The sequence below is a fragment of the Hippocampus bargibanti genome, linkage group LG06, assembly GCF_051943395.1.
Source record: "Hippocampus bargibanti isolate YZ-2025 linkage group LG06, ASM5194339v1, whole genome shotgun sequence".
In the NCBI taxonomy this organism is placed as follows: domain Eukaryota; kingdom Metazoa; phylum Chordata; class Actinopteri; order Syngnathiformes; family Syngnathidae; genus Hippocampus; species Hippocampus bargibanti.
In genome coordinates, this window is record NC_142739.1 from 25,304,056 (window position 1) to 25,325,774 (window position 21,719).

Below are 21,719 nucleotides of genomic sequence, written 5' to 3' on the forward strand. Positions count from 1 at the left end.
ACAGACACCAAACCCCGCCCTCCAATTAAAAAAAAAATCAATCAGGAACTGGTGTCATACAGCTAAAATCCACATATTAGCAGGCAAAGTGCTTCCTGTTAGCGGTTAGCAAGCTACATTGTTTTGCACTGTTAGAGGTTAGCAAGTTGCATTTGGTGTTTTCCAACACACCATTCGGAATTGGGAAGTCTTTAAAAGATGGTGACCCAAATTTTATGACCCCCACCTAAAAAAAAACATTTGAATTCACGGATTGTGACGTGGAACAGAATGTATGTAGCCAGTCCGATAAACAAGCTAGCTGAGCACAAAAGAAGTCCTTGTCCATGAATCAGTTCAAGATGATTTTCCAAATACTGTTCAGTGATACCTTGGCTTACGAACTTAATTGGTTCCCAGACAGAGTGTAAGGTGAAAAGTGTGTATCCCAAAAATTAATTTCCCACAGGAAACCATTAAAATGAGAATAATCCGTTCCCGGGCCCATAATTTTCTACTTTCTAATTTTCTTAGCCTTAAAACTACACAAAATATACCTTATTTTATGTATAATAAATGTGCTATGGTATTATAATTAAAGAAATAAACTACTGTATAATAGTTGTTTTTATTTACCTTTGTGATGGTCGTTGATGGCTTGATGGAATAGAGTGGCCGGTTTCATCAGCATGAAACACTTGATGAGGAACATAGCCTTCTTTCACCATCTTGAGGCTTTTACCTAGTTCTTCATCAATTGTGTTCTGTTTAGCTGGGTTGATAGCTTTTTGCATCAAGTGTACAGATGGCTTTTGTCAGCTGCCATTTTGTTGTTTGCAGAACGGCCTCACTCTCTCTCTGTCTATTTAATGTTTGCAGCTCTGTTTCTGTCACACACCCCCACCCCCACTGCTGCGTTCTTCACCAATCGTGGCTTTAACCAAAGACTGAATAGGACAAAAATGAGTCGGCTGCCATTTTCGCGCTAGAACGGGCTCGTTCGCAAACGACACATCAGTCATTGTGGCGCTCCGTGTGTATCCCGAAAAATAGTTCATATGCCAAGGTAAAATTTTCATAAATTTAACGTTCGTAAACCTAAAAGTTCGTAAGCCAAGGGGTTCGTAAACCGAGGTACCACTGTAGTTTCCAATGACTGGCATTTTTCAACACACTTAAGTATATCTGATCGCGACCATTTTAGATTTTTGCGAGAGTTGGGCTTTGAAAGACTTGTTTTAGGAACTGGGGCAGAAGAGAACCACAAAAGATTGGTGTTTTGATATGATTGACACACAGTATGACTACAAGTGATCCGATTTTTGAACTTTGAGCTTGGTTACAGATCGATCTTTACATGTATAAAAATTAGGACCATGTACATACAGAAGGCCTTAATGGTGTGTGACTTGACCAAAGCAGGCGGTCTCGTCTGTGGAACGAAGCAGAACTGTGTTGTGAGCACTGAAATGAGACCAAGACATACCAAGACATTCTGACGTTAGGGTGGCTGACGGGCGTGGATCATGGTGGTGGGAGTGGCGGCACTGTGCTGTGGCTGGGGTGGCGCTCATCAGTCGCTGGTGCTGTTGATGGGCTCTTCCACCGAGTTGGGGTTGAGGTACTCAAAGGCCTTCTGGCTCTGCGACACAAACTGCTTGAGCGGCGAAAGGATGAGCTCGGTGGCGGAGGGACGGCGTTGGGCGGTGCTATCAGGTAGGACGAGGAAGGCATCCGCCTCCCCGTCCTGCTTCAGGCTGGAGCGATGGCCAGAGGGGGTCGCAGGGGTGACTGCGGCGGCGGCATCCGGACCTGGACTACGGGCGGCTCTGGAGAAGAGACTCTTGCGCCGGCGAGGACGTCCGTCCATGGCTTTCAGGAACAGACTGTTGGCTGAGCTGCGCCGGGAGGAGCTATCCGCACGGAAGTCCTCCTGGCTCAGGAAATCCTCCACCTCTTTGTCGGACGGTTTCTGGAGCTGGCGCATGGGAAACTTTGGTTTGAATTTAGTATCAACTGAAAAGGAATATTTTGCACATGCACAAGATTCTGAGATGTCCAAAAGATGCAGTAAACCCGTTACGAATCATGGCGGTCAGTTCAGGAACAAAGTGCGCTTACCAAGTCGTACAGTGGTGTGGTGTTGATGACGAGCTGCAGCAGAATCTTGGAGAGCTCCTGAAGATCCCCCAGGAGTTGGCGGACCTGAAGCGGGAGCTCTCGGATCTGACGGACCGGACTCAGCTCCGCTAGCACGGCTGCCTGCTCCCGAATGCGGCTCAGGCTCAGTTCCCTCAGCCTCTCTGTGCGGTACAGAAGCGTCACCAATAGCCTCTGCAGGTACTGCAGCAACTGCCCTAGTACATCCAGCACAGTCCCTAGTCCCACCTGCAGGGGAGGGGGGAGGGGGCACGGTATGTATGGGGTCTGGCAACGTGCTTCTTCGTTGACAATAACGGTCTTTGTCATTCAAAGTAATACAGTACACCCTTGGCTTTGCACATACTGCTTGGACGGCGTCCCCCAGGGTTCCAGTAAGATCCTCCAGCTGTTCTTGGACCTTTGCCATGCGGTGGTAAAGCTGCAGGCTAATGCAGAGGACGAGGCTACGGACACGGGTCCAGACGCTTGGTTCCTCGTCGTCATCCTCGTCCTCATACTCCTGAACCCGCTTCTCCCACTCGCGACCTCAACACGCCACATGGTACACAGCACACGTCAAGGGACGACCAGGGTGGGTCACTATGGACATCTTGGAGAGTGGCTGACCCTCATGATGGTCAGTCAACAAACGTAGCTAACTTACGCAGCGTGGGAGGCAGCGGCATGTAGTAGGCGGCGGCATCCTCGAGCCGATTTAGCACATCATCCAGACCCGACGAGGCGGCGCGTCCCACCTGCGATTCCTGCAGCTGCCTCACCGCCGTCCGGGCGACCTGAGACACGCGCTCCATCTGGTCCAACGCACCGTCCAATCCATCCACCATCCACAGCTGCATGTCGTCCAGAGTCAGGAAGAAGGCATCCTTCAGGTGACCCACCACCTGGACGCAGACACACCATTAGCATAGTGACACGTCTGATGGACTATGTCACAGATTTCTTCGCAAGCTTGCTTTTTTTTGCCTACAAAAACCAACGGTTAGGGGTTCATTGGACAATGTACCTCTTCCTGACACATTATTCATTGACAGAAGGTAAATGAAATCAGTTTGGAATAAACAGTTATTGACTGTCTCAACTAGGTTGATGATTTTATGCTAGCTCTTCTCACTTGTATACTATTTGATGAATTTATGCTAGCTTTTAGAATTTATGCTAGCTCTTAGCTACTACAACCATAGAAAACACTTTTCCCCCGGTGTATAAGGCGCCCTGCAGTATGAGGCACATCCCCAATGAACGGTGTATTTTCAAACGCTTTCCATAGATAAGGTGCACATTAAATGAAAAAAACGGTTCCAAATAAAATAGATAAATATCTAAAAGCTATCTAGTTTTCTATCCGAGTTACTTAGCTATCTATTAGCTAGCTAGCTTTCTATCTGAGTTACTTCCGGGTTGACTGAAGGCCTGGCTAGCTATCTGTTAGGTAGCTAGCTTTCTATCCGAGTTACTTCCGGGTTGAGTGAAGGCCTGGTTGGCTATCTGTTATCAATCTATTAGATAGCTGGCTTTGTATCTGAGTAACTTCCGGGTTGAGTGAACGCTGGCGCGTGTGGCTGCCGCTGCTCACCCACAGAAAACTTATCCTGTGACTGTAAAGTGACCTTGTTTGGCTTCACTGACCAGTGAATACATGATTATTCTTTTTTAGGCTCAGAAATGTAAACACTCACACCCATCTTTCGAGTAAAATTTCACAAATCACCCAAAAAGCCAACAAAGGAGGACAACAAGAAGAAACAGGATGGCAACCTCGTCGGTGGACTGGTTAAGGAAGGGAAAGGTCTTCTCCAGGTGTTCCAGACCCACGAGAGCAAAACTATTCACCACCTCGACTGAGAAACAAGAAGTAGGACAAGATCAACGTGTTAGCTGAAATAGCAGCCCGTAGCTACAAGGCAGCGGCATCGTTCGCGTTTGTGCGAGGATTTGGTATTAGCATCGGCATAGTACGCACTTTGAGGTCTGAGGGTCTGCATGAGGGGTGTGGCTCCACTCAAGGCAACTTTGGAGGCATTACGGACCCCCACCTCAGCCACGCCTCCCATCAAGCCCAGCAGAGGGTAGCGACCTTTGGCCTCCGAGTAGATCAAGGTCACCGACTCCATCGCCGAGCGCACCAAAGGAAGATGTGAGACCCTCAGCACCACACTCATCTGAACACAAAAATATCAAAAAAGGTTTGAGTGGTGTCGCCAAGAGTTAAGCCCCACCCCCAATTAGCCCCTCCCAGTCTCACCTCATGATTGTGATGAGCCATGTCGTTGTCTCTTTCCCCAAATCTGAAGGTAGACAAACATGTTTTGGCTCAATGCTGGCTTGATATTAATGTATCAGGTACTCTTGAAGGCTAACGATACCAGTCCATGATACCAAGACCTGGTCATGGTCATTTAAAGGACAACCGACACCATTTTTTTTGTTTCCTAACTGACATCAGTTGAAATGTTTTATAGCATCTAAAATACCCAAAACACGCAGGCTGATATTTTTAGTCACATGCAAAACACCAATAAAAATGAGAAAGTGCTTTCTTGTTACTCATCCAATTATGAATATGATTCAAATAGTTCTGAAGAGGAAAGCATAAATGTTTGCAATCGATTAAAGAAGTCCTTCCGGATCAATTCGAGCCATCAGAACTCCAATGTAGCGTCCCAGAAAATGCACAAGATGGCGCCCAAGCTCCATTGGAAATGGGCTGATTTGTCTGTTGGGAATTTGTGTCAACTAGTATCAAATAGTAGTCTTGGTGCAACACACAACGATTCACCATCGCGTTATTTATGTGTTTTCCTTCTAATTTCGCCATCAACACGGATCAACACAAACTTTTCAGACTAAACAAAGTACCCAAAATGCATTGTGTGTCGCTTTCTCGGTCAGGAGCGTTCCAGACGTGACGTCACGTCAGGAATCGTCACCAACTCAAAAACAAGACTTCCTGAATATTCAGCGTGACTACATAGCTATATATCTATATGCAAGTGTTTGAAATAACGTCTGCCCGGATGCCCGAGGCGTGTAACTTTTACGCCAGGCGTACAACTTCCAGAACCTCTTTGCCCGGGTGGCCGACAACTTTTTCCAGAGAAAAAAACAAAACAAAACAAAACAAAACAAAAATATTTTTTTTTCAAATCAAACGTTTGCTTTATTTCGATTTCGAAATATTTGCTCGGTTTGAAATTTCGGAATTTCGGTTCGTTTGGCAATTGACATACTCAGCAGCCAATCAGAAGCCAGCATCGAAAAAAACGTCATGGTTCCGGGTGCATTTGCATAACATTTTCAAAAGTAGACGCACAGAGAATAGAAGAAAAATGGACAAGTGGTTAGGAATCAAGCCAAAACCTCAGCCCCAGAAGAGAGACTCAAAAGAAGCTAACAAAATTTAGGACGCTCCAAAACGTAAACGTACATTGAAAGCATCGTGGAAAGAGACGTTTACGTGGCTTGACCCACTGTGCAACCTGCCGGGAAGTGTATGGACAAACGACAACTGGAGCAAAATCATCAGCAAAGGATATTTACAACAAATTCAGCAAGGGAGCATTTCTGGTAGGGACATCAATTACTTAATTTTAAAGTGTTGTTCTGTTATATAGTCTGAATATCAATCCTTAATATACTTTGCAACAATGTTTTTTTTTTTTTTTGCGATTAGTCGTCTTATTGTGTTTCAAGTTGGGAAAAATCGGGCAGGCAACCTTATGGCCTGGTAGGCAACTTTTCAGAGTTGTCTGCCCGAGTGTTCGCTAACCTTTTGGCATGAGTTTCAGACACTGCTATATGCCATGGAATCTTTGTAAAATACGCTCAGTCGAAGTCATTTCAAGTGATTTTACAAATTATGAAAACTACTTGGAGGACTACCGGAGGCGTCGGTTGTCCTTTAACCTCAACTCATTCACTGCCATGCCCGAATTTATTCGGGAATTGAAAATATGACATGGAGCGCCATTCCCGAATTTGTTTAGGTTTTAGTTTTACTTGCAGGGGGGGGGGGGGGGGGGGGGGGGATAAAGCGCTGGTCAGACCCCTGGTAATGTTTTTTTTTACCTTTTTTACAGCATTTGGTGTTTTGTACAGCTGGCCCCACTTGCAAGTCATGATACTCCAGAGCCAAATAAGCTAGAAATATTTTTTTTACGTCGAATAATCGCCGGTCGAGGTTCATCTGATACAAAATGGCGAGGGGGCAGCATTTGCCTTTTGTCCATGTTAGCGCTTTGGTACTGCTTTAGCTGTTGTTAAAGCGCTATATAAATCAATATGTATGCATTGTATAATTTTTTTTTGACGGCCATTTTGGACAGCCACCCCCATTTCAAGATCAGATAACTCCAGACCCATATAATTTAGGAATTAACTATTTTTTTTCTGATGAAACAAAACTAACGCTGTATTCTTATGTTTACGCAGTCCTGTAACTCAATATTCTGTGGGTCCTGCAATTTGAGCGACAATGACAAAAACCCTGGCACTGGAGTGGACACATTTTTGTCTACGTCGTCTAGCAGTGAATGAGTTAACCACAACAGTTTCATTGACTGGACAGAAAGATGCCAAATTTGCAAGGAAGGTTAGAATGGAAGACGCCCGACGGAGGTCAGTAACGACTTGGCATCCAGGCCTTCATTTTGCGAGCGAGGAGGCGATAGCGTATGCGGCATGAAGCAGTCAGCTGATCGTGCACACGACTCGTCAATGTTCTGCCGCTTAACCAGCGTGGAAATCATCCTCTACGGCAAATGCACACACGTTCACATGCGCACAAACCAGCCTTTCAAGGACTTTGGAGGGCGCAGCTCTCATGACTTCTTCCCACTGAACGCTTGCCACAGTTGCCATTCATGCCAACGGATTGACAGGCGACCAATCCATGGGAACATTTACTGTAGCAGTTTCATGAGTGTCTTGGTTACCACCCCCAACCTCCGTGTCACCACATCATCAAGCAGGTCATATTTAAGCATTTAACCAATCACATTTCAGACATCATTTGTTACCAGGGTCAAAAATCGACCTGGACGCCTTCACAATCACTTCTGCTGGTCCCGTTGCATCAAATGTGTCAATCAAACTATTGCTCTAACCAATCAGATTTCGAATTGGACACCCCAGGGGTACCAACGCCTTCTTGAAGGCACTGGTCAGAGTTTTCGCAAACTATGATTACCTAGTTACTAGCCAATCATAGTTTGCGAAAACTGCTAGTGACAAGAGCATACTGGCCAGAGCTAGCACACTGTATTGGTAGCGAACTGCATAAGCGAATATATTGTGTTGCTTTAATAGCGGTTTTGTCAACCCACAATGGCCGAAGGAGGAGAAGAAATGGATTTGGTTGCAGGTTTACTGTTAAAGCCATTGTCAAGACGGACTTTTCAAGAAAAAAAAATGGGCCTGATTAAGAAAGGTCGGCTAATGGTACCCTCTAGTGGACTTGTAGTAAATCACACCACCCTTTTTTTCAGTCAGGATTAATTCAGACAATAATAATAACAACAACAACAATAATCAATAATAATAATAATGTTTCATTTCTCAGCGCCTTTCAAAACTCAAGGTCACTTTACAGTCACAGGATATTTTATTTGTGGGTGACCAGCGTTGAAAGTTAGCTAGCTAGCTAAAAACAGTACTTTTAAGGGATAAGGTAACGCACATCGAAAAGTACAATGATGTTTATGGGATGCGGTAAATAGCATAGCACTACTGAAGGCCTCGCGATGATATCCATGGCCCGCCACTGTTTTTGACGCACGGGTACGATCATGCATTAAAAATGGGAAAAAAAAGTTGGAAAAAGAAAAAAAAGGGAAGAAAGTGAAAGAAAAAAAGCTAAGCTAAAGGGATGAAACAAATGAAAGGAATGAAGGGAAGGAACAAGGAAGAGAGGAAGGATGCCACACCCTGATGTCATCCAATCGTGCTAAAACACCAAAGGACCGCCGGCACACTTCTGTCATGACAAATCATCCCGGTTTTTGACTTTTGAGGAAAAATAAATAAAATTGCCCCTCTACTTCTCAAGCGTGACAAATATTTTTTGTTCTTTTGAATATCAGATCAAACTTGAGAACATCTCAAACCAAGACAGAGCCCTCAACTTGTAACAAATAATTACCATATTTTCTGCACTATAAGGCGCACCTAAAATATGTTTTTTTTCAAAAGCAGACCATGCGCCTCATAATCCAGTGCACCTTATGTATGGAAAAGGTTTTTAAATGTCATTCTTCAAAGGTGCCCCTTATAATGTGGTGCAGCTCCTTATAATGCGGTGCACCTGATGTATGGAAAATGTTTTTAAATATGTCATTCTTCGAAGGTGTCCCTGACAATGTGGTGCACATGATGTATGGAAAATGTTTTTAAATAGGTCATTTTTCGAAGGTGCCCCTAATAATGCGGTGCACCCTATGTATGAAAAATGTTTTAAAAATATGTCATACAATGAAGGTGCCCCTTATAATGCCTTATGTATGGAAAAGGTTTTAAATATGTCATTCTTCGAAGGTGCCCCTTACAATGCGGTGCACATGAAGTATGGAAAATGTTTTTAAATAGGTCATTTTTCGAAGGTGCCCCTTACAATGCGGTGCACCCTATGTATGAAAAATGTTTTAAAAATATGTCACACAATGAAGGTGCCCCTTATAATGCCTTATGTATGGAAAATGTTTTTAAATAGGTCATTCTTCGAAGGTGCCCCTAATAATGCGGTGCACCTTATGTAAGGATTTAAAAAAAAATGTCATTCATTGAAGGTGCCCCTTATAATGCGGTGCGCCTGATGTATGGAAAAGGTTTTTAAATACAGTAAAGTCTCGTTATATCGATATCGGTTATATCGATAGTACTGCTTATTATGATACTATTTCTATGAACGCAAGGAGAAAATGTACATGCCGCAGGATCGGATATATCGATAGTCCGGTTGTATCGATATTTTTTCCGACTCCCGAGAATATCGATATAACGGGACTTTACTGTATGTCATTTTTTGAAGGTGCCCCTAATAATGCGGTGCACCTTACGTAAGGAATATTTTTAAAAATGTGTCATTCTTCGAAGGTGCCCCTTATAATGCGGTGCACCTTATGTATGGAAAAGGTTTTTAAATAGGTCATTTGTTGAAGGTGCGCCTTATATTCCAGAAAATACAGTACTTTTTTCAGAGTTTGTCACTGAAAGTATTCTAAGTCCATCGATTGTCCTAAAAACCAGCAATAAATAAATGAAAGTAGCACTGCCACCCGCAGGAGTGGATGTGAAATTACATGTATTTCAAGTAGAGAAAATAAAAATAGAAAAAAAAGGATATCGCTAGGCCATATGTTGAAAAGAGGGACTTGGGGGTGGCTTTCACACAAAGGAGAACCTCACGCAAAATGGCGAAGGAGCAAAAAACACAAACTGAAGCTGGGATTGGAACCCGTCGCACTACGGAAAAGCCAAAATGTTGAATGGAAAAGAGACACTTACCCCATGAGTAAGGCACAGCGGCGGCTGAAGACAAAGAGCGGGTGAAGATGAACGAGCGTTTGTGAGCTCGGGAGGCCGTTGGACGCCCGTTTTTTTAGGAGGAGGTGTGTGACGCGATGGGACGCCACGCGCTGAGAGCACTTTTGCGGGATGAATGGGGGCCTTTATTGTAATGCGGTTTTCTTGCGCAATGACTTATTTCTTGAATCGGGGTCACTCCCCCAAAAAAAAATTCCTGGACAAATGATGACGGTATAAAACAAACTACGGGACGCCATTTTGAGCAGCATGCAAAAAAAAAATGTCAAACGTGTAGCCTTGCTGAGCTTTACGTTGAAAAAAGGAGCACAGCGGCCATCTTGAAATACGAAAAACGATCACAGATAATTATAAGAGTGAAAAGGCTTTGGTTGCATAAGTGTGCACCCCCCCCAAAAAGCATAGGCAGAGTGACAATATTCAGAATGAGACATTTAACTCATTCACTGCCATTCACAAATTTATTCGGGAATTGAAAATATGACGTGGAGCGGCATTCCCGAATTTAGGGCTAGGGTGCCGATAAAGCGCTGGTCAGACCTCTGGCAATTTTTCCCCCCCATGTTAGCCCTGTGTACAAGCTTCAGCTGTTGTTAAAGCGCTATATAAACCAATATATATGCATTGTATTTTGTACAGCCGCCACCATTTCAAGCTCAGATAACTCCAGACCCATATAACCTACGAATTAACTATTTTCCTGAGAAAAGAAAAGAGTCTAAGGTTTCTTACACTGACTTGAATCTTTACGTTATCCTAAAAGTCAATATTCTGTGGGATTTTGAGTGAAAATGACAAAAATCCTGACACTGGAGTGGACACATTTTTGCACATGTCTGGCAGTGAATGAGTTAATAATAAATTTCCAGTCAAAATTTACAGTAAATGCTAAAGGAAGTAGCACTCACCTGTTGTCATTTCAAGTGAATTCTAGTAGGCTCTTGGTGATTTTTTTTCCTTTCGAATAGAACGTTGAAACGGTTTTAATAATAATAATATTTTAGTGACATTCAGCCGTTTTTGAAGCCACTGCCTGCGATCAGCTTCTGTTGTAGCAGCAATAATTTCAACCCAGCTTTCATCAGGCACTGTTTTTTTCTCCATTACTCATACAATAAATATATTAAAATAAGGTCTCTTTGCATGTTTCCACATTACCTGTGAAGGAAATAGATACATTTATTTAGCTATATTAAACATTGCTCAAGATAAACAATGCTAATATTAGCTTGTAATATTATAACGTAAAACCTGGTCTTCTTCTTCTTTTCTTTTCGGCTTTTCCCTTGACAGGGTCGCCACAGCGAATCAGTGTCCTCCATCTTGAGAGGTTTGATCCGCATGTTTGTTTTGGCCAAGCTTTTACGTCGGATGCCCTTCCTGACACAACCCTCTGCATTTATCCAGGCTTGGAACCGGCATAAGAAGACACTGGCCTATAAACTTAATAAAGATGAAGATACTCAGTAAAAGGCTCCAAAACACAAAATGGTCATCAGCACAGGAACATTGAAAAAAGCAAAACTATACTCACCATTTGATGACAATCTTACAGTGAAATGGGCATCTCTTTCCCTATATTACATCACAAACAGAACTTACATAAAATACATTCTAAATAAAGAAAATACAGTAACAAACACCAATTCTGAAGTACAAAATGGTCATCAGACCAATCACATTCAAATAGTGCCTTTCAAAACTCTCAAGGACACTTTACAGTCACGGGATAAGAACATACGTGGTGGTGTCATGTGCCAGCCATCTTGGAAATTCTTTCTCACTCTTCACCCAACTGGTCCTTTCGTTCAGGTTTATGGCTTCTTTCTTTGACTTGAACATCTTTAATTTGGTTTCACATTTCATCCATTCCTCTCGTTCATACCTTGTGAAACTGGGTCGCTTTTCATCTTTATAATTCACCTCAACCGTCTTAAACCGATCATTTCCCTCCATCCATTCGTACCTTACTCAGGTGTGCCTCGTTATCTCTATTTGTTTGTATTTGTCTCCGTGAGGTCATCGGACATACGGTTTGATAGATCACGATGTCGTGGAATTGCTCGTGTTTCGATTTTTACGAAAGATGAGAAGGGATAAAAATCAAGTGAATGTGTCCCCCCCCCCCCTTGTGCTAAAAACGCCGAAAGCTAACTCGGCGGTGGCTCATGTGAGCGTAGCTTCTTAACACGTTTGGCCACGCCGCTCACTCACAACAAATTGAGCCTCACACACACCTTCATTCTACTTAAAGGGGTTCTTATGAACGATGACTCAGCTTCAGAGTGACCTCACTCGATTTAAACCTGCTATTACAATGGAGGAAGATAGAAGTATAGGACCCCGTGTGCCCCTCGACGACCCACGGATACGATTTTAAAAAAGCGCTACGTCACAGCGCTGTTGGGACACGAGCCTAGATGGTGGCCATATTGGAAGGGGCAACGTATTAACACATCAAACACTGCCGCCGACTTTTTTTAAAAATAAAATTATGTATTTTTAAGAATTAACTGATGTGATATTTCCACGAATCATTCTACTAAATGTAATATTAGGACAGTTTCTGCCACCAGGGAGTCAGGAGTCTCAACTCCCTCCCAGCCTTGCCCCCCCTATTTTTTCTATTTTTAGACCTCACTTTAACCTTTTTTTGTTTTTGTATTACTACTCCATGTCACTTTATATACGACACTACCTCACTTTACATACGTCACTACCTCACTTTACATTCAGAAACTATGTTTTGTCTGTTGTCAACTGTCTGTCTTTTTTAGCCACATTTTAAGTGCCTCGCACGCCGGGTCCGAGAGGACATTAATTTCATCTGCGCTGTATGTCATGCTTATTAGCATATTTGACAATAAAGCTGACTTTGACTTGACTTTGATTATAAATATGCCTTATTTCAGTAGGATACATTCAATGCTATAGCAGAGCCAGTATGCAAACAGTACGTGCTTATATCGATGAAAAGGTTTCTTCAGCCGTCATCTGTACTTCTTTGATGATGGCTGAAGAAACCTTTTCATCGATGGAGCACTCCTGTACGACTGAGAGGTTACACAGAAGTATGTGCTTATACTGTATTTACATTACTGTGTACTCTAAAAATAGTTAATAGATTTTAGTGTGCATGCCAATACAGTGGGACCGGGATTTACGAACACCTTGCCTTACGAACTTTTCAGTTTCCGAATGTTAAATTTATGAAAATTAAACCTTGGCATACGCACTACTTTTCGGAATACACAGAGCGCCGGCCCACCACGGGTGGCGGAGTAATTTTCGGCGGAAGAACACCAAACCACACGACCGAAAAGCCCCACTGCAGGCCGACCTTTCCACACCCCCTTTCTCTGAGTGCACACGTCGTTCGTCTTCAAGGATTTATCACAGATACTTTTGCTGGTATGGCACCGAAAACGACCCCACCATAGGCTTGTGTTCAGACGAAGAAGACACAAAACAAAATTACAATCGAGGAGAAGAAGGAGTTCATTGAGAAATACGAACGAGGTGTGCTTTTATCTGACTTAATGGCCCAGTAGCAATATGCTAAGTCCACCATTGCTACCATTCTTCGCAACAAAGAAGCTATTAAATGTGCGTGTGTTGCTAAAGATGTTTCCGTGATGTCAAAGCAACGGTCTCGGGCAATAGAAGAGATTGAAAAACATCTGTTAATTTGGATTAACGAAAAGCAGCTAGCCGGCAACCCCGGATAAATACAGAGAGAGGGTTGTGTCAGGAAGGGCATCCGACGTAAAAGCTTGGCCAAAACAAACATGCGAATCAAACCTCTGAAGATGGAGGACACTGATTCGCTGTGGGGACCCCTTGAAGGGAAAAGCCGAAAGGAAAAGAAGAAGTTGCTGGAAAGGCCATCTTGAAGTTAAAAGAACAACAAAAGTAAATAAATAATATGACAACACAAAGTCATTCAATCTTAAGCACTTTCTCCACCCTCTTTGTTGCATGTTCTAGATGAAAGAGGAAAGGATCAAAGCGTCCTTTTCACCAGTGGATTAGGGATGTCATAGTGAAATATACACGTCTGCTACAAGCTAAATGTTGAAAGCAAACACAAAGCTGTAGCATCCATTGACAAAGAGATTGTTTCACATCAGCTGGCTATTAGCTATATAGCTAAAATGCGGGTGACCCTTGCAATGCATCAATTCATATTTGTGCTTTTTAACAACATTATCCGTGATACTCATTCCCCCTTCACAAGTTCCAATGAGCCTGATTGCTATTAAAACTGAATTTCTTGTGTATGCCGACCGCCCTGAGCGAGAAGCACATTTCCTAAATTGGGAGCGTGAAATGTCGGTGAGAAGAGCCCAATTGTGTTTGAGCTTTTCATTCTATGCTTTTGCAAGTTGAACAAGTCACCAGAAAGTCATGAGAAGGAAGTCAGCATTGGGGAGCCGAAGGACTTGCCTTATGAAGACCTGAAAGCAGCAAACGAGTACAGTGATACCTCGGTTTACGAACCCCTTGGCTTACGAACTTTTCGGTTTACAAATGTTACATTTATGAAAATTTTACCTTGGCATACAAACTTTACCTTGGGATATGAACTTTTTTTTCGTACACGGAGCTTCCTCAATGAGTGATGTGTCGTTCACGAACGAGCCCGTTCTTCTAACAACAAAATGGCAGCCGACTGTTTTTGTCCTCTATTCCCCACCCACAGTCTTCGGTTAAAGCCACGTGATTGGTCAAGAACGCAGCAGTGAGGGGGGGGGGGGGGTTCAAACATTAGAGACAGGCAGACGACAGTGAGAGTTTCAACTTTGATAGTTCAAAGGCATAGTGTAGACTGCAAGGTTAAAATATCCCATCAATCAGGCTCCACAACTAACCCGCACAAGCCATCTATACATTTGATGCAAAAAGCTATCAACCCAGCTAAACAGAACACAATTGATGAGGAACTCATTCCTCATTAAGTGTTTAATGCTGATGAAACCGGCCACTCCATTCCATCAAACCATCAACGACCATCACAAAGGTAAATAAAACTACTTTATTATACAGTACAGTTTATTTAATTATAATACCATAGCGCATTTATTATACATAAAATAAGGTCTATTTTGTGTAGTTTTAAGGCTTAGAAAATTAGAAAGTAGAAAATTATGTTTCATGGGGACCTGGGAACGGAATATTTCCATTTTAATGGTTTCCTATGGGAAATTATTTTTTGGGATACACGCTTTTCACCTTACACACTGTCTGGGAACCAATTAAGTTCGTAAGCCAAGGTATCACTGTACTGTCGTCTTTTGAACACGGCCATTTGCACGGAGCCATTCAGAAAATGCTTAAATGATGACGTCTTGGGACGGTCAACTAGTTAATCGGCCTTGGGGAGAAACTACGCTAAAATGTGGATTGTCTTTAAAGGACAACCGACGCCTCCTGCAAAGTTGTTTCCATAATTTGTAAAATGACTTCAAATGACTTCTACTGAGCGTATTTTACAAAGATTCCACCGCATATAGCTATATTTTATGTTTTAAGACTCGCGCTGAATATTCAGGAAGTCTTGTTTTCGAGTTGATCACGATGCCTGACGTGACGTCAGGAACGCCCCTAACCGAGAAAGCGACACACAATGCATTTTGGGTACTTTGCTTGGTCTGAAAACATCGTGTTGATGGTGAAATTAGAAGGAAAAACACAAATAGCACGATGGTGAATCGTTGTGTGTCGCACCAACACTACCAAATGCGATAACACCATAAAAGTGGACACAAATTCTCAGCACATCAATCAGCCCATTTCCAACGGAGCTATTGCGCCATCTTGTGCATATTCTGGGATGCTACATTGGAGTCCAGACGGCTCGAATTGATACGGACAGACTTCTTTAATCAATTACAAACATGTATGCTTTCCTCTTCAGAACTATTTGAATCATATTCATAACTGGATGCGTAACAAGAAAGCATCTTCTCTGAATCTGAAGCCATTGTTTTGATTCGAGAGCAAGGCAAGATGTCCTGGTGTGACGTCACGAACAAGGGGGCGGGACCTTCTGAAACTGGCCACTTCCGGATTCAATTTGAAGTACTTTTTGGACACTTTAAGTCATTTTTATTGGTGTTTTGCATTTGAAATACATACAAACATAAAAATATCGTCCTGCGTGTTTTGGGTATTTTAGATGCTATAAAACGTTTTTCTGATGTCAGTTAGGAAACAAAAAAGTGGTGTCGGTTGTCCTTTAAATGATGACGTATTGGGACTTTTTTTTCTGCGGTGAATTAGTTTATCGGCATTGAGGAGAAATGACGCTAAAATGTGGAATGCATGTCTAGAGCAAGGCAAGATGTCCTGGTGTGACGTCACGAACAAGGGGGCGGGACCTTCTGAAACTGGTAACATGCAACATACACACGAAAAAAAGTTTGCTTTTTATTTCGTTTGGGCACTTACAACAAAATCAGTAGTTAAAAAAAAAAAGAACCTCCACCAAGATTGATGACATTTCACTTTGAGCAGGTTTCAGAAGATAAATAAATAAAAATGTGGTGGTCTCCCCCCCCCGCAAAAAAATATGGGAACATTTGCTCAACAGGGTGTTTGTATCCGTTTATATTATTATGAACTCTTCTTTTTCATCTTCTCAACTCTTAACCTTTATTTGAAAGTAATAAAATAAATTAGTCCTTTAAAAACAAGTTCATCTTCCACGTGTGGTCCTCCAAAGTGAATCATTTGCTTCTTTTGATTAAATGGATTGTTGTGTGGTTCGTTCAAATCCTCTAAAAAAATGTCCGCTTTGAACCGAAAAAAAAATAAATAAAATAATAATAATCCATTTCGCGCCGAAGATAAAGCCTTAAAAAAGTACACGACGAGGGCAAAAGCACTCCACCGACCGCCTGCTTGGACCCTGACGACGCCCTCGATTTTGTCATCATAGCATCGTTAGCTGCCACATGCTAACTGGCTAACAGTTTAACATTGGCTGCTGGGTCAACTGAAGCATTGTCCAGGTGGATCAAAGTGGACCATAGCGGTTCCTCCATAAAAAAAAGAAATAATTTTTTTTTACGGTGGTTTGGGCAATTTTCGATTCATCGCTTCAGCCTGCGTGTTCGCTAGCGTCATTTGCTTGCAGGGACTTGAGCTAATTCATTGAATAATGACTAATATAGCCAAAAAAAAAACCAAAATATTTAAAAAAATGCAGCTTTGGGAATCTGTGATTGTTCGCTACTTTGCGTAAAAGGATTTTTGGCAAGTGGATAACATGGTTGACTCAAAATTAAATTGGAACGATTAATGAAGTAACAGCTATGAGGTGTACTAAATAACTGCCTGTTTTAAGAATCATTGAGTTATTTCCACGAAATGGATGCGAAACGATTAATTGAATCGTCACCGGCCTCCCTCCCTGACTAAAGTTTGGTTGATGAACGTCCTTACGACAGACCTGCTGCGCTTGCAACCACAACGACAGCTCACATAGAGTCCAATTCCTGGACCATACGAGCGGATAGGAGGTCCAAGACGCTGTGTATTTGGGATGTTGTGGGGTCACTTCCTCCAGGGGGGCGACAGAGAGCAGGAATGCAGTTGATGAGGGGGGAGAGAGGGGTGGTGCTATAGTTTTTACTTCCTTCCACTTGAGCGCTGTGTTTAGGTGTCGCCGGGGTCACGTCCATTTGCATCATACGTGATGGAAGCAATCGCTCGGAGTCCTGGGTGGACTTCGCCAACGCTCGGCTCTCTTGATGGCTTCCGACACGATGCACACGGACGATGTCAGACCAAACAGGAACATCAAGTCTGACAAATGGCGACGGGAAAAAGAAATTTGAAATGGTCGCACAGCATTTTTAGGGGGTGGGGGTTGCGGTGAGGGGAGTGTCATTTATGCTAAATCTTGTCAGGTTTATGCTACAAACAAGGGCTGGAAACACTCTGTTCAAGAGAATAACAATAATAACAATAATAATAATAATAATAATAAATAATGTTTTATGGGAACGGATTATTTTCATTTTAATTGTTTTCTATGGGAAATTAATTTTTAGGATGCACACTTCGCTTTACACACTGTCTGGGAACCAATTAAGTTCGTAAGCCAACGTATCACTGTAATAATAATAATAATAATAATAATAATAATAATACTAATAATAATAATAAACAATGTTTTATGGGAACGGATTATTCTCATTTTAATGGTTTTCTATGAGAAATTAATTTTTGGGATGCACACTCCGCTTTACACACTGTCTGGGAACCAATTAAGTTCGCAAGCCAACGTATCACTGTAATAATAATAATAATAATAATAATAATAATAATAATAATAATAAACAATGTTTTATGGGAACTGATTATTCTCATTTTAATGGTTTTCTATGAGAAATTAATTTTTGGGATGCACACTCCACTTTACACACTGTCTGGGAACCAATTAAGTTCGCAAGCCAACGTATCACTGTAATAATAGATAGCTAGGAGAAGGTTTGAACTCATTTTCTGCCATTCCTGAATTTATTTGGGAAATTAAAAAAAAAACAATCAAAATGAACAATGGAGCAATAAACGGCAGCAATAAAACCGTAACAAATTTATAAATAATAAAATTATAAATAATAAAAGAACCGATTAAACTGAACCGTGAATGCAATTTTAACTCATTCGCTGCCATTCCCCAATTTTTTTCGGGAATTGAAAATATGACAGAGCGCCATTCACGGATGCTGTTAAAGCGGTGGCCAGACCTCTGGTAATGTTTTTCTCTTCCACAAGAGGGCAGCATTTCTCTTTTTTCCATGATAGCGCTTTGTTACAGCTTCAGCTACTGTTAAAACGCAACATAAACCAATATACAGTAAAGTCTCGTTATATCGATATTCAAGGGAGTCCGAAAAAATATCGATATAACCGGGACTATCGATATATCCGACCCTGTTTGCATGTAATTTTCTCCATGCGTGCATAGAAATAGTATCGATATAACCGGGACTATCGATATATCCGATATCGATATAACGAGACTTTACTGTATATGCATTGTATTTTGTACAGCTGCCCCATTTCAAGCTCTGATAACTCCAGACGCATATAATTTAGGAATGAACTCTTTTTCTGATGAAAGAAGAGAGTCTAAGGTTTCTTACGCTGAATTGAATGTTTATGTTATCCTAAAACTCAATACAGGTAAGATCCGAGTTACGACCGGGTTCCGTTCCGACAAAACGGTCGTAAGTCAAACGGTCGTAAATCGAAATGCATTCAAAATGGCTGACCTCGGCAAGGTTTATACGACAGGAAAGTATATGACGTTAATATGTTGTTTTTAAGCAATGTTTTCTATTTAATACTATTATATACCAAAATGTTGACAGTTCATTTATAAATCTTATAACTTTTAGTGTCATTTTAATCATTTCATATTATCGATCTTTATTACTGTGTCGGCGCACACGCTTTCTGCTGACCCAAATACGCATTTTCATTTTTTTCCATGTTAGCGCTTTGTTCCAGCTTCAGCTGTTAAAGCGCTATAAAAATCAATATGTATGTATTGTAATTTGTACAGCGGCCCCAATTTCAAGCTCTGATAGCGACAGACCCATATAACTTAGGAATTAACTTTTTTTTCTGATGAAAGAAGAGAGTCTACGATTTCTTACTTTGCATTGAATGTTTATGTCATCCTAAAACACAATATTCTGTGGGTCCTGGAATTCAAAGTGACAATGACAAAAACCCTGGCACTGAACTGATTCTTGCACAGTGAATGAGTTAATGTGCTCACCAAACAGGCTGAGGCTCTCGGTCTGGAAGACGCGTTGCAGTGGGGGAAAGTAAATGACTAGAAGCTGGCCCATGATGGACGCCAGGACTGCCAGGCAGAAGGTGCGGTTGCTGCAGAGGCCCATTTCGTGAACCAGACGAGTCTGCGCCCGCACACGCACACACACACACACACACACACACACACACACACACACACACACACACACACACACACACACACACACACACACACACACACACACACACACAAAAACGGGTTGATTTAAAGAAAAAAAAATGAGGATTATTTCACACTCCCATATCAGCCCGTTTCCACAGGCTGATTAATTCCTTACACGGAGCTTTGTCGCCCTCTTCTGCCTCTTTTTGGTGCAACCTGAAGTTTTCAGACCAAACAAGTACAGCAAAATGCATTGACGTGATGGAAGGACTGCTACAATGTGTCCTTTTTTCGGTCAGGGGCGTTCCTAGAGTGACGTAGGGTGAGGACTCATCACCAACTCTCAAAAACAAGAGTTTTGGAATATTCAGCGCGAGTCTTAAAACGTAAAATATAGCTATATTACAAATTATGGACACAACTTGTCCGGAGACGTCGGTTGTCCTTTAAAGCTTGCCCCCCCCCCCCCCCCCCCCCCCCCAATCTGTCTGACCTACTTCAAAACTGCGTTCCCTCTCGGGCCCTCAGATCTTCATCCTCGCTCCACTTCTGTATGCCCTCTGCCCGTCTCACCACGATGGGGTCCAGAGCTTTCAGCCGCTCTGCTCCTAAACTCTGGAACTCACTTCCGCCCAACATCCATAATATTGACTCCCTTCCTACTTTCAAATCTCACCTAAAAACCCACCTGTTTAAACTTGATTTCATTGTCTAATTTAATCTGCTATATTATTATTTTATTCATGTTTTATTGTTTTATGCATAGTTTTTATAGTAAAGTGTCCTTGGGTGTTCAGAAAGTCGCTTGTAAAGTAAATGTATTATTATTATTATTATTAAACATTTGATTTGGGGTAAACCGGAAACAAGGTCACCTGCGAGCGGGAGCTGAGCGCATTGAACATGTCAAAAAAGACGAAGCAAGTGAAGGTCATGGTGGTGTCTCGGGGGGTGATCTCGTTGTCCTGCAGCTGTAAAGAACATAATGATAAAAGATGAGGAGCTGGAGGAAGGGTGGAAAGAGGGATGAGGTCAAAGGTCACGGACCTCTCTCCAGAAAACGAAGAGCGTCCCACAGACGATGATGAAGGCCGACACCAGAACTTTAAAAATGAGGCCGCGCGTGATGATGCTGTCCGAGACGTTGCGAGGTGGCTTGAGGATCACCGCACGGTCCACCGGCTCGACGCCCAGACTGGACACAAGGAACGCCAAAAGATGTTTTTTTAAAGACTTTCAAGACCAGGTTGTCATTTTGAACTAATGGAGGGTGTGAAAACAGGGTTATAAAATTCAGGTTAGGGTATTAAATAAATGAGATTTAGGATCTCGCATGAGATTTTCAAAATAAGATTTGAAGGCCGGTTTTGCGGGTTGGTGTCGAATTGGGATTTTTCACCCTGGTAAGACTTTCAGAGTAAAACATGAAGATTGTGTTAAGGTTTGGACTCGGGTTAGGCTTTGAAGGCCCTTACCTTTGCGCAGGGGGCCCGTCCATGATAATATTGATCCATAGGATCTGCATGGCGTTCAGCGGGTTGGGGAAATTCATCAGCGTGGCCAGGGAAATGAGCGTTAATGCCGCGATGCTCCTGCAGGGGGCGGTAGAGAGGACAAAAAAACAAACACTTGAGTGAGGTTGACGAAACCTCTGTGCCAATAGTTTGAGCACCGAAATTTAAAATGTGGATTACAATAAACAATTAAACACGGAAATTAAAAAAAAGTAAGAATCTTGACAGATAATTTCAAAACAAAATCAAGGAATATGATAAGAACACATTTTATTTATAAGCACCTTTCAAAACTCAAGGATGACAGGATTCACTCGACCAATCGCTTGATCTCACTCAAAAAAAATAATTTTCATTTATCTCTCTCTCTCTCATTCACTCAATCTATCTCTATCGCTCTCTCGGTCTCTCAGTCTCAGAGTCAGTCTCAGTCTCACAGTCACAGAGTCAGTCTCACAGTCTCAGAGTCAGTCACACAGTCTCAGAGTCAGTCTCACAGTCTCAGTCTCACAGTCTCAGAGTCAGTCTCACAGTCTCAGAGTCAGTCTCACAGTCTCAGTCAGTCCCGC

General features: G+C 42.3%; 2 protein-coding genes across 3 annotated transcripts in view; both read right to left on the reverse strand.

The window, feature by feature from the left end:
• Positions 1–9: 9 nt before the first annotated feature.
• On the reverse strand, positions 10–9,760 carry plin6 (perilipin 6). The gene is made up of 8 exons (XM_088999368.1): positions 9,640–9,760; positions 4,385–4,427; positions 4,103–4,301; positions 3,898–3,980; positions 2,786–3,023; positions 2,486–2,667; positions 2,101–2,367; positions 10–1,957 (listed from the first exon to the last, which is right to left on the reverse strand). Exons 1-8 carry the CDS (start codon positions 9,642–9,644, stop codon positions 1,553–1,555), a joined length of 1,422 nt encoding a protein of 473 aa, XP_088855494.1. The 5' UTR covers positions 9,645–9,760; the 3' UTR covers positions 10–1,552.
• Positions 9,761–16,094: 6,334 nt separating this feature from the next.
• atp2c1 (ATPase secretory pathway Ca2+ transporting 1) overlaps positions 16,095–21,719 on the reverse strand; it is a 32,476-nt gene continuing 26,851 nt past the window's right edge. For both annotated transcript variants that reach the window (XM_088998496.1, XM_088998495.1), the window contains exons 22-26: positions 21,112–21,228; positions 20,684–20,831; positions 20,512–20,607; positions 19,475–19,616; positions 16,095–17,487 (exon numbers count right to left, since the gene is read on the reverse strand). In XM_088998496.1, the coding sequence (XP_088854622.1) occupies positions 17,369–17,487; positions 19,475–19,616; positions 20,512–20,607; positions 20,684–20,831; positions 21,112–21,228 (622 nt within the window). In that variant the 3' untranslated portion in view covers positions 16,095–17,368. The remainder of the gene's footprint in view (positions 17,488–19,474; positions 19,617–20,511; positions 20,608–20,683; positions 20,832–21,111; positions 21,229–21,719) is intronic.